The sequence below is a fragment of the Eufriesea mexicana genome, unplaced genomic scaffold (assembly GCF_001483705.2).
Source record: "Eufriesea mexicana isolate 0111107269 unplaced genomic scaffold, ASM148370v2 scaffold9187, whole genome shotgun sequence".
In the NCBI taxonomy this organism is placed as follows: Eukaryota; Metazoa; Arthropoda; class Insecta; order Hymenoptera; family Apidae; genus Eufriesea; species Eufriesea mexicana.
This window is the reverse complement of record NW_016916911.1, coordinates 479,158-491,981: the sequence shown is the minus strand read 5'-3', so window position 1 is coordinate 491,981 and position 12,824 is coordinate 479,158. Positions and strand designations below refer to the sequence as shown.

General features: G+C 47.2%; 1 protein-coding gene across 4 annotated transcripts; it reads left to right on the top strand.

The window, feature by feature from the left end:
* The first annotated feature begins 6,412 nt into the window (after positions 1 to 6,412).
* LOC108553077 (protein ovo) lies at positions 6,413 to 11,208 on the top strand. Of its 4 annotated transcripts, XM_017907843.1 has the most exons (9): positions 6,413 to 6,856; positions 6,933 to 7,482; positions 7,766 to 8,073; positions 8,209 to 8,438; positions 8,899 to 9,036; positions 9,270 to 9,569; positions 9,928 to 10,086; positions 10,505 to 10,966; positions 11,050 to 11,208. In XM_017907843.1, the coding sequence occupies exons 1-8, from the start codon at positions 6,499 to 6,501 to the stop codon at positions 10,628 to 10,630; spliced, it is 2,169 nt and encodes a 722-aa protein (XP_017763332.1). In that variant the 5' UTR covers positions 6,413 to 6,498; the 3' UTR covers positions 10,631 to 10,966; positions 11,050 to 11,208. The 4 variants fall into 4 exon arrangements, with proteins under 4 accessions (XP_017763332.1, XP_017763335.1, XP_017763333.1 ...); XM_017907846.1 differs by having other exon boundaries at positions 7,796 to 8,073; positions 10,505 to 11,208; XM_017907844.1 differs by having other exon boundaries at positions 7,766 to 8,067; positions 10,505 to 11,208.
* The last annotated feature ends 1,616 nt before the right edge of the window (positions 11,209 to 12,824 follow it).

Here is a 12,824-nt window from a genome sequence, read left to right as displayed (position 1 = left end):
CCAAGTTACGACCGTGCTTCTATGACTCGATTTAAGTTAAGGTTACGTTTCTATGACGCGACTCAAGTTAGGATTTCGTTCCTATAAATCAACTCAAGTCACGATTTTGTTCCTATGACCCATTTTAAGACTACGTTCACACGACCGAACTTAAGACTACGTTTCTATGACCCAAGTTAAAGCCACGTTTCTATGATCCATCTGAAGTCGAGACTATATTTAGAGACTATCCTACCTCACAACGCGTCGCAACTCGGGTCCAAAATACCGTGCTCTTTGATACTAAAGGGAGGAGCCACGAACCAGATCTAGAATTCGACCACCTGTTCCTCGGATGAGCCAACGGACCATTAAAGACGACGGATAATCGGGCCGGGGAAAAAAGCAAACTCGACGTCATCGCGTTCGTCATCGCGGCCTCTTCAACCCGTTACTTTTTAATGCTGAGCCCCGTGGGGCAGTCGAACGTTCTCGCTCGCCTTGGACCATATCTTTATAGCGATCGAGTTCACGGAGCCTCGTTTAAAATGGAACTGTCTACGCGGTGCACAGAGCACCGATCCCGGCTATCATCCTCGCGGACGTCTCCTCTACATCCTTTAGCCCCTGCGACCTGGCAAACCCAACGAGGATCGAAAACGCCCGCGAATCGGGATTTATAGCGTGAGATCCAGCGATATAAATCCTGCCGGTGATCCTCTCAGAACGATTTCGATTTTTCCCCCATTGACATGTCCCTCTCCTCTTCGTTCACCCTGTCCAGTCATCGTTCTTCGTTAGCCATCATCTGTCAGTAGCGATAGCTTCGGATCATCTCGAGTCCTCTCTGCCCGACATCTTCGAGCTTCCATCGTCCGACACTCGCGAAGATGGCGTAACGATCGAGCCACGAAGGAAGCCAAGTATAGGGAGAGAGTAAGCAAAGCCGTGGACGTAGAACGAACGTTACGAGGGTGTTGCGTACGGTCAAGGCTCGGAACAGCTATCAGATCTTTCTCCTTCACCGAGAGACCGTTCGGTCTCTCAGGATCCCCAACCGGTCGAGCCTCCTCCTCCATCTCTCTCCCTCTCTCCCCGATTCTCGGGCCTCGATAAGGATTCGTGGCGACTGCGATCCTCGGTACAGCTAAATTGCTCGAAAACTCGCAGCGCGAGGAGTCGAATGGCCATCGCTAGTCTCTCGGCAGGGAGCTCGTTTCTGCCGAAGTAGACTCGAAGTACCGGTTCTTGCTTCTTTTCCTCGCTCTCCCGTGGCTTCTCTTTCTTCCTCTCTGTCCAGACGGAAGAGAAGAGGGTGGGGAAGCAGAGAGAGGAGGAGCGGGAGAGACGAGGAGAGTCCGTGGAGGATGGAAGAAGCGACTGGACGAAGAAGCGAGAAGAAGAAAAAGATCGGTAGGCCGGTCACGAAGCTCGCGCAGGTATTTATAGCACGGCCCCGGACCTGTTCGAGGGATTTGGTCGGAGAATCTCACGTACACGGGTCGATTCTTTCTGCCCGAAGGTTGCTTAACCGCCAACGGAACCGCCATTTTGGTTCCTCTCCGCCGCGGACCCGTTGTTACCTTCGGGTCGCAGCTGTGACGCAACCGCTTGCGTAAAGACGCGTCGTTAGAAGCGTTCTCTAAACGGCTGGCCCACGGTCTCCACGGTCCCCGTCCAACCTCTGGCTCGCTGGAACGCGTTTCGCTTCGGGGCCCAGGCTTTCGCGAATGTCGCGGTTAACAGGCGACCAAGGACATCGAAAATTCTAACGATAGTTCAGCTACGTCTGTTCCATCAATTCGTACATTCCAACCTTCGTTGCCTATTTATTGCCAAAATCTATTTATCGACAACTAGTGGTCCTATATAGGGTGCACCACCTGGGTTATATCTAAGACCACGTACAGAGTCATAGAGACTTGGACTTACCGAGATATGGAAGTGAAAGATTCGATGTACAGAGACTTCTTTTCTAGATCTACAATTTGCGTAGACGGATGTTTATGAGGTGAGACCGATGGGACCAAAAACTTCATGGTTGGTTGCGATCCACGACTGATGCTCTCCGCGTCGTTGCTAGCTCGGTGATCGGGAACCCCGGTTAGAACGAAGGAACGGAAAAGGCTTTCCTCGTGACTGGCCCCATAGCCGCGCACGTGCTGGCAAAAAGCTGCGTGTCCTCGCGGCTGGTTTCCTGGTTTCCGCTCGAATGGCTCCGCCGGCCGACACGATGTCCTCGTGCTCCATTCGCGAAACGCAGTCGGTGTCAAAGTCAAGAGAACGCGAACGCTCGCCGGCCCTGATAATGGCGAAGAGAAATTACCAACGCGACCGCGGCCAGACGCCTCTGCCCGGCCTAGCCGACCCAACGATCCCACATCGTCCTTGAGCAACGCTCCTCCTGTCCGACACGATCGTCGAATAGTGGAAAGTAGCTCGACGTAGGTAGCCTGCTCGTAATCGCTGTCGCGGTATCTTACCTTCCGAGTTACGGGACCATCTGCTTGGCTGACGAGTCGGGAACGTGGAAGCAATAACCATAAAACGGCGAACATTGTATCAGATATCGGCGAAGGTGACGAACGTGAGCAAATTTGTTTCAGAGTACAAGCGTTCAGGTCTGAGGTCTGAGCTCAAAAGGCGAATTATTTTAAATGGAAGGTAGCTCTTGTGTCTTCCTTCGATTGCAATTGTTAATCTTCGAGTGTCCTGGATTTTCTCACGTTTGGGACGTGTTTAGGTCTTTTCGGTGATCGAGTCTAAGATTTCGAAGTCCAAGATCTAGGATTTTAGCTCAAAAGTGGGATCATCTTAACTAGGAGGCACTCCAAGTGTCATCCTTCGATTGCACTCGTCAAAGTTTTCGAGTGTCTTGGATTTTCTCACGCTTTTGAGACGTATTCGGGTCGTTTCGATGATCGAGTCTAAGATTTGGAGTCCAGACTTTAAGCTCTATGCTCAAAAGTCGAATTATCCTAAACGAGAGATAGTCCACGTGCCGTCCTTTCATCACAATCGTCAGTCTTCGAGTGTCCTGGATTTTCTCACGTTTGGGACGTGTTTAGGTCTTTTCGATGATCGAGTCTAAGATTTCGAAGTCCAAGATCTAAGATTTTAGCTCAAAAGTGGGATCATCTTAACTAGGAGGTACTCCAAGTGTCATCCTTCGATTGCACTCGTCAAAGTTTTCGAGTGTATCTTAACTAGGAGGCATTCCACGTGTCATCCTTCGATTGCACTCGTCAAAGTTTTCGAGTGTCCTGGATTTCCTCACGCTTTTGAGACGTATTCGGGTCGTTTCGATGATCGAGTCTAAGATTTTGGAGTCCAGACTTTAAGCTCTATGCTCAAAAGTCGAATTATCCTAAATGAGAGATAGACCACGTGCCTTCCTTTCATCACAATCGTCAATCTTCGAGTGTCCTGGATTTTCTCACGTTTTGGGATATGGTCAGATCGTTTCAACTGTCAATTCTAAAGTTATGGAGTGCAAGCTCTAAGGTCCGAGGTCAAAAATCAAATTATCTTAAATGAGAGATAGCCCATATATCAGCCTTCGATTGCAATCGTCAGTCTTCGAGGTTCCTGGATTTTCTCACGTTTTGTGATGTGGTCAGGTCGTTCCAACTGTCTAGAGTCTAAGTTACGAGTCTAATTATAATCTATATCAGCGTAAGGTCTTCGAATCGAATTACGGCGCAACTGGGCACGGAAGATGGATCCCGAAGATAGCCCACGTGTGTTCGTTCGATTGCACCAGAAGTCTTGGAGTATCTGAAATTTTTTCACGTTTCGGGACGTGTCCGGATAGTTTAGGTTAGGTTGCTGGGATCGGCCGAGCGGTTCGCTGAGGATCGATCGGTAATCAGCGATGACGGGAGCAACAGCGGTTGTTGGAATGAGTTTTAATGACGGCTCGGGTTAGATAGCGCGAAACAGCGTCGCTGGTCGAGGACGAATTACGAGGCGGTGCGTGAAGGACGCGCGAGGAAGGAGAGTATAGCATACGGTACCTACGAACCCCCTCAAGGTTGCTCGTAAATTCAGCCATCCTGGCTCCACGAGCAGAACCCATATTATAACCGTTCGCTCATTACGTATTCCAGACGCGTCGGGCATTGAAATTTCGTCGCCAGCCGAGCCGAACTAAATTTGCGAGTTTTAATCTTACTTGTCGACGCATGTCGATGTTTGATGCTTCGATGCTTCCAGACTATGAGAATCGCGTTGTTTTCTTAGAAGAAGCCGAGGTCTATTTTCTCACCTATTTAATTTTACACTTTACTCTCATACCGTGTGAGTATTGCAATTCCACCGAGCAGAGCTAAATTCGAGAATTTTGCGAATTCGAGCCTATTCGAAACTTGGCCTATTCTTTGATATTAGATATAACACCTCCATTTGGTGTTAGACTGTACCAGAATGTAAGGTATTAAATATTAGCTAAGATATAGTATATAGTAGTTTATAGTAATATACGGCAGTAATATCGTCTCTTGAAAGAAAGAGAAGAGAAAAATTTCTTATTTTTCTCTTTTTCTATCTTCTTATTAACCCTTCCGATACTATATCGCGAATACAGCGACACTGATTAGGTTAATTACGACGTAGAAGCTACTTCCCCGAAGAAGGAGTATGTCGACTAACTTTTGGTATGCAATGTAAAGAATCATACTTTTGAAATGTTTGATAGTAATGATATTATGGGAATTGTTTGAGCTTTTTGATATTCCTTGACGACTATAGTTGTTAACCCTTTGCACTCGAGAGGTGAATCTCGGTCACTGTTTGTTTTAATGCTACAACTGAAATAATGGACGATGATAATTATATTAAGAACATCGAAATAAAATTGTTTTATTCGTTCGTTTCTCACGCAAATGCGCGATTTTCTTTTTTTAATTTTAGCATAAAGAGTGAGCATATCAGTGAACTTATAAAAATCTAAGAAGAATTGCATTTTCACAACGAAGAATTCATTTCCAAAGGGTTCGTTCATAACGACTGTCCATTGTAAGATGACTATAATTATCATTAGTATTACGAGGATTAAAAACGCGACCCTGATTTGTCTCGAATCGTGACTCTAACCTCACTTATTGTCGGACCTCGTAGACCTTGGTAGCGTTACGAATATGGACGCGAGAGGTCATGTCACGCGTGATCAAATAACATCGTGCTTCTCGGAACACAATATTAATTCCCGATATTAATAAATAAGAAAGAAAATATTACGATTTTAAACCTAATTCGGCATAGAAATATAAAGTTTGAAAAACGGATTGCCATGCGTAGATCGCGAGAAAACGGACGATGATCGAGCGACGACCCCGGAATCCTTGCGCAGCAGCAGCCCGGCATCCTCTCCTCCGCCGCAGTGGCAATCGTCGATCACCCCGAGCAGCATAATAACCAGCACACCACCACGACGATTCATCTCCAGCATCCTCGGCGGCGACGTCCCCTACGGGAGCAGAGGCCACGTGCTGACCAGGGCGGAACGCAAGGAGTACAGCAGCCCGCCGATCGCGCCCTCATCCAGCGATGCCACTCAGTTTCTCGCGAAATCGGAGAAGCTGGTGCTACCGAGACCTAGCACCCCTCCAAAGACGCCACGGGTCGAACCGCCCACCAGGGTTTCGGTCATTCAGAGGGTTCCCTCGCAAACACAATCCACATCCAGGAGGGAGGATAAGGTCGAGGTGCCGCAGACTCAGGAACCGGAACAGGTAACCCTAACCATTACTTCATCGCCGCTTTTTATTCCTCTATCGATCCGCAAGTCCACGTGTGCCTTTTTATTTCTTCGAGCTTCTTAAGTCCCTAATCCTCCTTGTGTTTGGGTCAACTCGTGGCATCTCATCTCGCTAACTTCGCGTAGAGAAACATTGCTAGACCTATCACCTAAGCTGTTTTAGATGAAGACATCGATGACTAATTTAGCGAATTGGATGCACTCGAAAGATATACAAAAATTGGATTTAGACCCGAGTAATCGGAATACTGACAACGTGAATTATACGTCTGGGAGGGTTAATTCTGTCGGAATGTTTAGCGTGAAGCTTCCCAAATCGGTTTCTCTCGACACTTCTCGCGAAAGTTTAAAATTTCACGAATCCCTCGCACCTAGTAATTGTCCCTAGACAAATAACGCCATTTTGTTGATACAATAGCCCTTAGTAGGCATCGGTAAAATGACATTAGAAAACGGCAAGCGTGTCTACCATCGGAATGAACGAATAATCGGAATAACGCGTGGTTCTCCTTGTCTCTCGAGCATACCCGACACTCGCCTAGCGGGAAGCATTTTCCTTCTCACGAATACGTATGCAAATGGGGGGTACCGGTGAAGCGATCCTCGGAGGTGCGCGCAGCTGACATTGCTCGTTATCGTTGCAGGAACAGCCGATCGATTACGCCGTGCCGAAGAGAAAGGAAGAGGACGAGGAGCGAGGCCGCGAAGGCGCAAAAGTGTCACGCGCGATCGGCAACTCGATCGCCAGGCCTCTTCTGGCCATGAGACTGTCCGGTCCCCAGGTGGTCCACGCGGCCGCTGGGCACGGGAGATCGTCGAATTCCGGTAGCAACGGTAGTTCCGGTTCCAGCAGCGGGTCCAACAACTCAGGTAGTTCCTCCTCCTCGAATTCAAGCGGAAGTGGCAGCTACTGCGGAGGTGGAGCGGTGACAGGTGGCAGCGGCGGTGGTGGCGCCGTGGGCGGAGGCGCTGGTGGTGGCATGAATCCCGGAGGAAACGGCGGTCGCGGGAACTACGGGCCAAGTTCACCGCCCACTGGTTCCCTGCCTCCCTTCTACGAGTCTCTGAAAGGCGGCAATAATCTGGCAAATTTCGCGAACCAGTACAACAGCACACAAGGTAGAGTAGTGGATGGGACCTATCGTTCAGTTGAGTCGATCGTGTTCTCGATATACTGATAAAGCGATCGTTTCAGGAAACGGATACCTGACACCGTCACCGACGGTTGGGATGGAATGCGACACCGGGCAGCAGGACGTGAACTCGCAGCATTCTCAGTACAACGCTCAGGAAGGCAAGCAGTACTCGCTTCTGCAGAACGTATGCGCGTCTTACGGTTTAACACTGAAGGAGGAAGAAGACCTGTCTCCGTACAAGATTCAAGCGAACGACCTGCTGTCCGGACAGTACGGTGCCTACGACATGACCGACACGGGGATGATGGTGGACATGGTAACCGGAGCCGTGGTGGATCCACTACAATTCACCGCTACTCTTACCTTCAGCTCGCCCTCGGACCACACCGCCCTCTTGGAAAGTCTGAGCGACGCCGCGGACCTATTTCTGCCGAGGCTACCCGCCGAGGATGGCAGCAACGATCTGCTGGAAGAATCGTTGCACTCGCCAGCCTCGGCTGGCAGCGGGATCGGCCAGGACGGTGGGCAAATGACCACTCCCGTGGAGCCTAGCGTCGATCCTTTCCCGGAGCATAGCATGGCCCTGACCAGAGGCTTCGATACGTCGAGGTAAATGCCAACGGGTGATTCGTTCCTCGGAATCGAGCTGCTTTCGATGTTCGCGCGAGATACACGCCTCTCTCACCTTTGCGAATGTCGCGTGTTCTCTGGAGAACGATCCGAGATCGATCAACTGCTCTTTCAGCGAGGAGCCAACGAATTTGGAACGTTTCGTCGTTCGTCGAATTCGTTTTGGCAACGGGATGTCCTCGGGGATCGAACGTTGAGCGAACGCGAAAGTTGCTCGCCGACCGTAGCAAAATAATACGAATAAACAACCATCTCTGTTCAGGCACTACACGGCAGCTCCTCAACATTTCAGCACCTCGAAACTAGGGCTGACTTACACCACGGGCGAGTCGAGTTATCAGTCCATTTCCAAGGAACGTCCCGAGCTGGCGTTACACATTAATCAGAATCATCAGCACCAGTCGGAACCGCAGCTGCAGCAGCTGCAGATCCAGGTCCAGTTGCAGCAGCAGCAGCAACAGCAGCAGCAACAGCAGCAACAGCAGCAGCAGCAGCAAACCACAGCCACCTCGCCTCATCAGCAACAGCATCAAGGGCTACTGAGTCCTGGATTAAGCTTCACCGGTAGTGGTTAGTGTTTATACCGCTTCCTTCCGTTTCATCCTTCATGAAACAACCTGTATAAACCACTGTACTCTAGAAACTACTTAAGGAATATCGCAAATCTAGGCGTGACTTTAAACTTACGCTCGCGTGGATTTCTAGGCCTGGAACTGGACTCTGGTAGCAGCGTGGGCGGAAGTTTGCCGAGTCCCGGAGCAGCTAGCTGTTCGTTGGATGCTGCCTCCACGTCCACGTCGCCGTCCTGTGCTCTCATGGAACACGCACCCAGCCCAACAGCCACCGTGTCCTCGGCATCCGTGAATACCGTGCAACCAACTGGCCCAGTAGGAGAACCACCACTGACTCAACGGGTCGGTGTACTACAGCAAAGGGTAAGCACCCGAAATTGATCCAGGCAAAAGCATATTCTCTGTTTACGAAGTCGAAACCGGCTAACAGAATCTGTATGGCACTGTTGCTCGATCCGAAAGCTCGTCTTTCCTCTCTATCCTCTGTCTGTTCTCATACAACAGTCTTGCCCTCTAAAGGTGATACACATAGTTCCTGAGGACTGAATAACCCTGAAATTTTGACGAATTTTATTCTAAATTTCTTGTTCTACATTTCGATATTCCAAAATGCTTGAACATTGCCATATAGACTAACGGGAATTGATCTCGGATGACGATAGTTCGTAGAATCGCTAGCGTTGTTCCATTCAACCGCATCAAAATCCACGTGATCGCACAATTATGCAATGCCAATCAAATTGAGTGCTTCATCCACTGTCACCGATTTAACCGTTAAAAGCGGATTCATGGTCGGATAAAATTAATCGTCCTTTCTTCGTAGCTGGGACTGCCTGGTGACTGCCAGCTAGAGTTCGTGAACGGCGGCCACGGAATTAAAAATCCTCTGGCGATCGAGGGTCAGAGACAGGCTGCGGCTAATCGCGAGGAAGAGAGGGCAGCCCGACCTCCGCCAGGCAAGGTAAACGTCATTCTTTGACGCTTTTCCTCACCATATAACGCATATTTTATGAAGCTGTCGCGGGATTAGCATTCCTCCAGCCATAGATTTAGCGCTTTACACACCTAGATTCTAGTTCCCGATTACTGTTCCACTTTCCCGTTGTTACATATTTTATGCAGTCCTGCGCTAGCTCGGACGTTCCAGAATATCTACGACATACGGAGATCGTTGGTAATTCGTGGCTTTTTCAGGACGACGATCCAAATCGCTTCACGTGCCGAGTGTGCAGCAAGAACTTCAGCCTGCAGCGACTACTCAACCGTCACATGAAATGTCACAGTGACGTGAAACGCTATTTATGCACGTTCTGTGGCAAAGGCTTCAACGACACCTTCGACCTGAAGAGGCACACCAGGACACACACCGGGGTTCGCCCTTACAAGTGCAATCTCTGCGAGAAAAGCTTCACCCAGAGGTGCTCTCTGGAGAGTCACTGTCTTAAGGTTCACGGTGTTCAGCATCAGTACGCGTACAAGGAACGTCGTACTAAGGTGAGAGACTCGATTGGTTCATTGGTAATTCATCGGTAACTTCAACTACACCCGGTATCACGCATACGCGAGTGGCTATGGAGGTTTATCGCGTTTCCGGAGTTTGTACCCGCAGTTATCGAAGAGGGTGACTAGAAGCGAGCATGGAAACGGAAAAATATTTTGGGTGCCCTGACTAATTGTTTGCCATCGATTAATCTCTCTCCTGATAATCGGAAACAACACCGACGAATATTTTTTCGTTAAACGATGGTCGAAGGCGTTTGCTAAAACCGTGATAGATTTACGAGTAGAAGACCATTGTGCGTATGTAGGATGAAAGTTAACTGGTGCTTTTATTTCTGTTCGTTCCATTCAGGTATACGTATGCGAAGAATGTGGTCACACGACGCAGGAGCCGGAGGTTCATTACCTTCACCTGAAAGATAAGCACCCATACAGCCCGGCATTGTTGAAGTTCTATGATAAGCGACATTTCAAGTTCACCAACAGCAATTTTGCCAACATGCTGCTCCAGGTGCGCACGTAGACTCCGACTAGAGTACAGTATGACCGTGTAAGATGCCGTCACATAAGTAAGAAAAAAAAAAAAAAAAAAAAAACGTAACGAGAACGTGTCGATGATCGCCAATTGCAAACATGTGTTTCTTCGTTCCTCGGGAACGGAGAACGGAGACACAAAAAGAGTAGAGCAACGTTCGAAATTGCGATGCTAGAACAATGGGGGGAGGGGGGAGGGCAGAAGGTACGAACGAAGGAACACAAAACGGATCGAGACAAAGAATGCTATAGTTTCATAAGAAATAGAGCAAAAAAGTAAATAAATAAGTATAAAAAATGAGGTGTAGCGTGCGAAGAGAAACGTGCAGATATTCGAACAAAAAGAATAGCAGATGCAAGAACACGAAATTGTTCTTGGTCATGTAACTCTTCAGGGTGGCCTGTTGCAACGGGACTCGCGGAATACGGACAGCTGCATAAAGTCAGCCTCGAAAAGCCTCGAAGCGCCTCTTCAACGCGCCACGACATTGTTGCATCTGGGTCGAGCTTCCAGCTTCTGATGCCGAATTCGAAGACCAAGACTATGAGGTGGTGGAAGAGGAAAGAAGAATGAAGAAGGGAAACGAGAAGAATAGCAGCGGAAGACTGGTTCCGATTTTAACCGCTCGACCGGAGCGCCATCGAACGCATCCCGAAGTAAACGTCGCGCGAAAAGTACCTGCAGGTGGCTCCCCTTTAGCGGTGATACACGACGGCGTCGAGGGCCAATGACGATCGGATTTACTAAGAAATTCCGTACGGAATTCGTGATTGTCCACGAGATTCGGGCTGATCCGTGAATCCCAGAACGTAGGCAAAGAAAAAGCACACTCGTATACACAGTATTGCGCTATCGAGTACGCGATCTTTTACGCATAAGTTTTCACCGATCGTAGGTTATAATATATGTACATGTATATGTATAGACTATGATTTCTAGGTTAGGAACAGAGACAAGTCAAAGTCGCGAAAAATTACACCCGAAGACTCGGATCGAACGTTTCAGGAATGACAATCATTTCTTCTCGTCGACGAGGTTTCCTTGCGCGAGATGGGATAGCGCGACTTTTCTTCGAACGATTTTTTCCTTTTAGCGATGCACGGCAAGTTACGTTGCTTTCCGACTTAGAGGGTGAAAAATTACGTAGAAATATTTGACATCTGTACGAGACGTGTCAGGTATTTCTCGAATTTTCGTTACACCGAGATAACGATACACCTTCGGTAAACATTATCGTGTCTCGAGGTAATTGTTCTTATTTCCAATCGTTGCGTTCCTCGTTTTGACTGATGCGTTCGGGGAAACACGTTGTAAAAAACGATTTTTTTTTTTCTTTTTTTTTTTTTGTTTAATTAGTAGACACCTATCGGTACGCACCTTGGGAAATCTGTGATATAATAAGACACGATTTTACTCACTCCTCCGCGCACAAGATTTCGCTTCTTGCACCTTGGTTCTTTCATGGGGTACGCACTGACATAGTGGAGTGAGATTACACGACACACATAAACACATTTTTTTCCACGGCGCTCTCTGTATTCAGAAAATATCGTTTCATTTATTTTCTGACCATGCTTTGAACGATAATCGTCCAGATTTTTCGATTAACTTCGATGTGACTCGCGCTTTTTTAGCATTAAAATTTATATTCGAAAATTGTTATTGAAAATGAAAGTAGAGCCGTGCATTTACGTACACACAGACACAATGGGGTTTCGTGCAATTCTACGGTGGTAGGGCATACGTTAATTTGAAAGTCACGTGGGTCAATATGCCTAACAGACCGCGTGCAAATCTGTTCGTGACTCGATTTATCGTTAAAGAAATGATTCGAGTCTTCGTCGGGGCAAAAACTCATGATTTCGCGAGGAAACAAAATCCCGGTTACGTAAGTAGAAATATTGGTGATCTGGTGGTATCAAACCGAATTTTAGTCCGCGAAACGGGTATATATTTTTTTAGGAACGAATCGGGTGCTGACTAAAGTACACGATCAATATGATATTCTTATGAATCGCACTCTTGTAAACAAATCAGTCGATAGTGAAAGTAAAACGAGACTCTATAGGGAATTATAGTAATATCGAAATTTACAAACCCTTGGAATCTTCGAGATCATTAGGGTGGACATGAAAGAATCTCGAAGTATTGGCAGCAGCGTCGGAATTCCGAAAATTTTTAGGTTAGTAGTACACTTGGAATTCGTAGGATGTTTGCGAATTAGGCATATCGTGCTAAATTTTCACACGGATAAACATAAATAAGAACTAGAAGCATACACAACGAACGAAACGTTTCAAAATGTACATTTCGAGACGTGGTGTACTTTTGTTGAATAATTCCAAGCCTCTAATAAACTCGTGTGCAGTGTAAATAGTATTCACATACAGGTAGTTGTTAGAATATCTTCGAGAACCTTTATGATTTTATATCAAACAGACGAATTCGACGAATATTGGGTGAATTGTATATAGTAAATGTTAATCGGGTTGCACGAGATGAAATAGAATTTTAATCTTCGATTATTCTGTACCTTTTTTTTCTGTATCGATAATGTATACTATGTCGCGTTCTTTTCCTTGACAATACTCGAGAACAATGGTACTTCTCGTCGCAATCTGTTTATCGTCACCAATACTATTTTATTGCTAATATTATTATATTATTTTTATTATTATCATTATTATTATTATTAATATTATATTATTATTATT

What these genes read in the sequence shown, in the direction of transcription:
- LOC108553077 (XM_017907843.1), top strand. Translation starts at nt 6,499, where the DNA reads ATGAGACTGTCCGGTCCCCAGGTGGTCCACGCGGCCGCTGGGCACGGG. An exon ending in TCGGTGTACTACAGCAAAGG is followed by an intron (nt 8,439 to 8,898) that starts GTAAGCACCCGA and finishes CTTTCTTCGTAG; the next exon opens with CTGGGACTGCCTGGTGACTG. An exon ending in ACAAGGAACGTCGTACTAAG is followed by an intron (nt 9,570 to 9,927) that starts GTGAGAGACTCG and finishes CGTTCCATTCAG; the next exon opens with GTATACGTATGCGAAGAATG.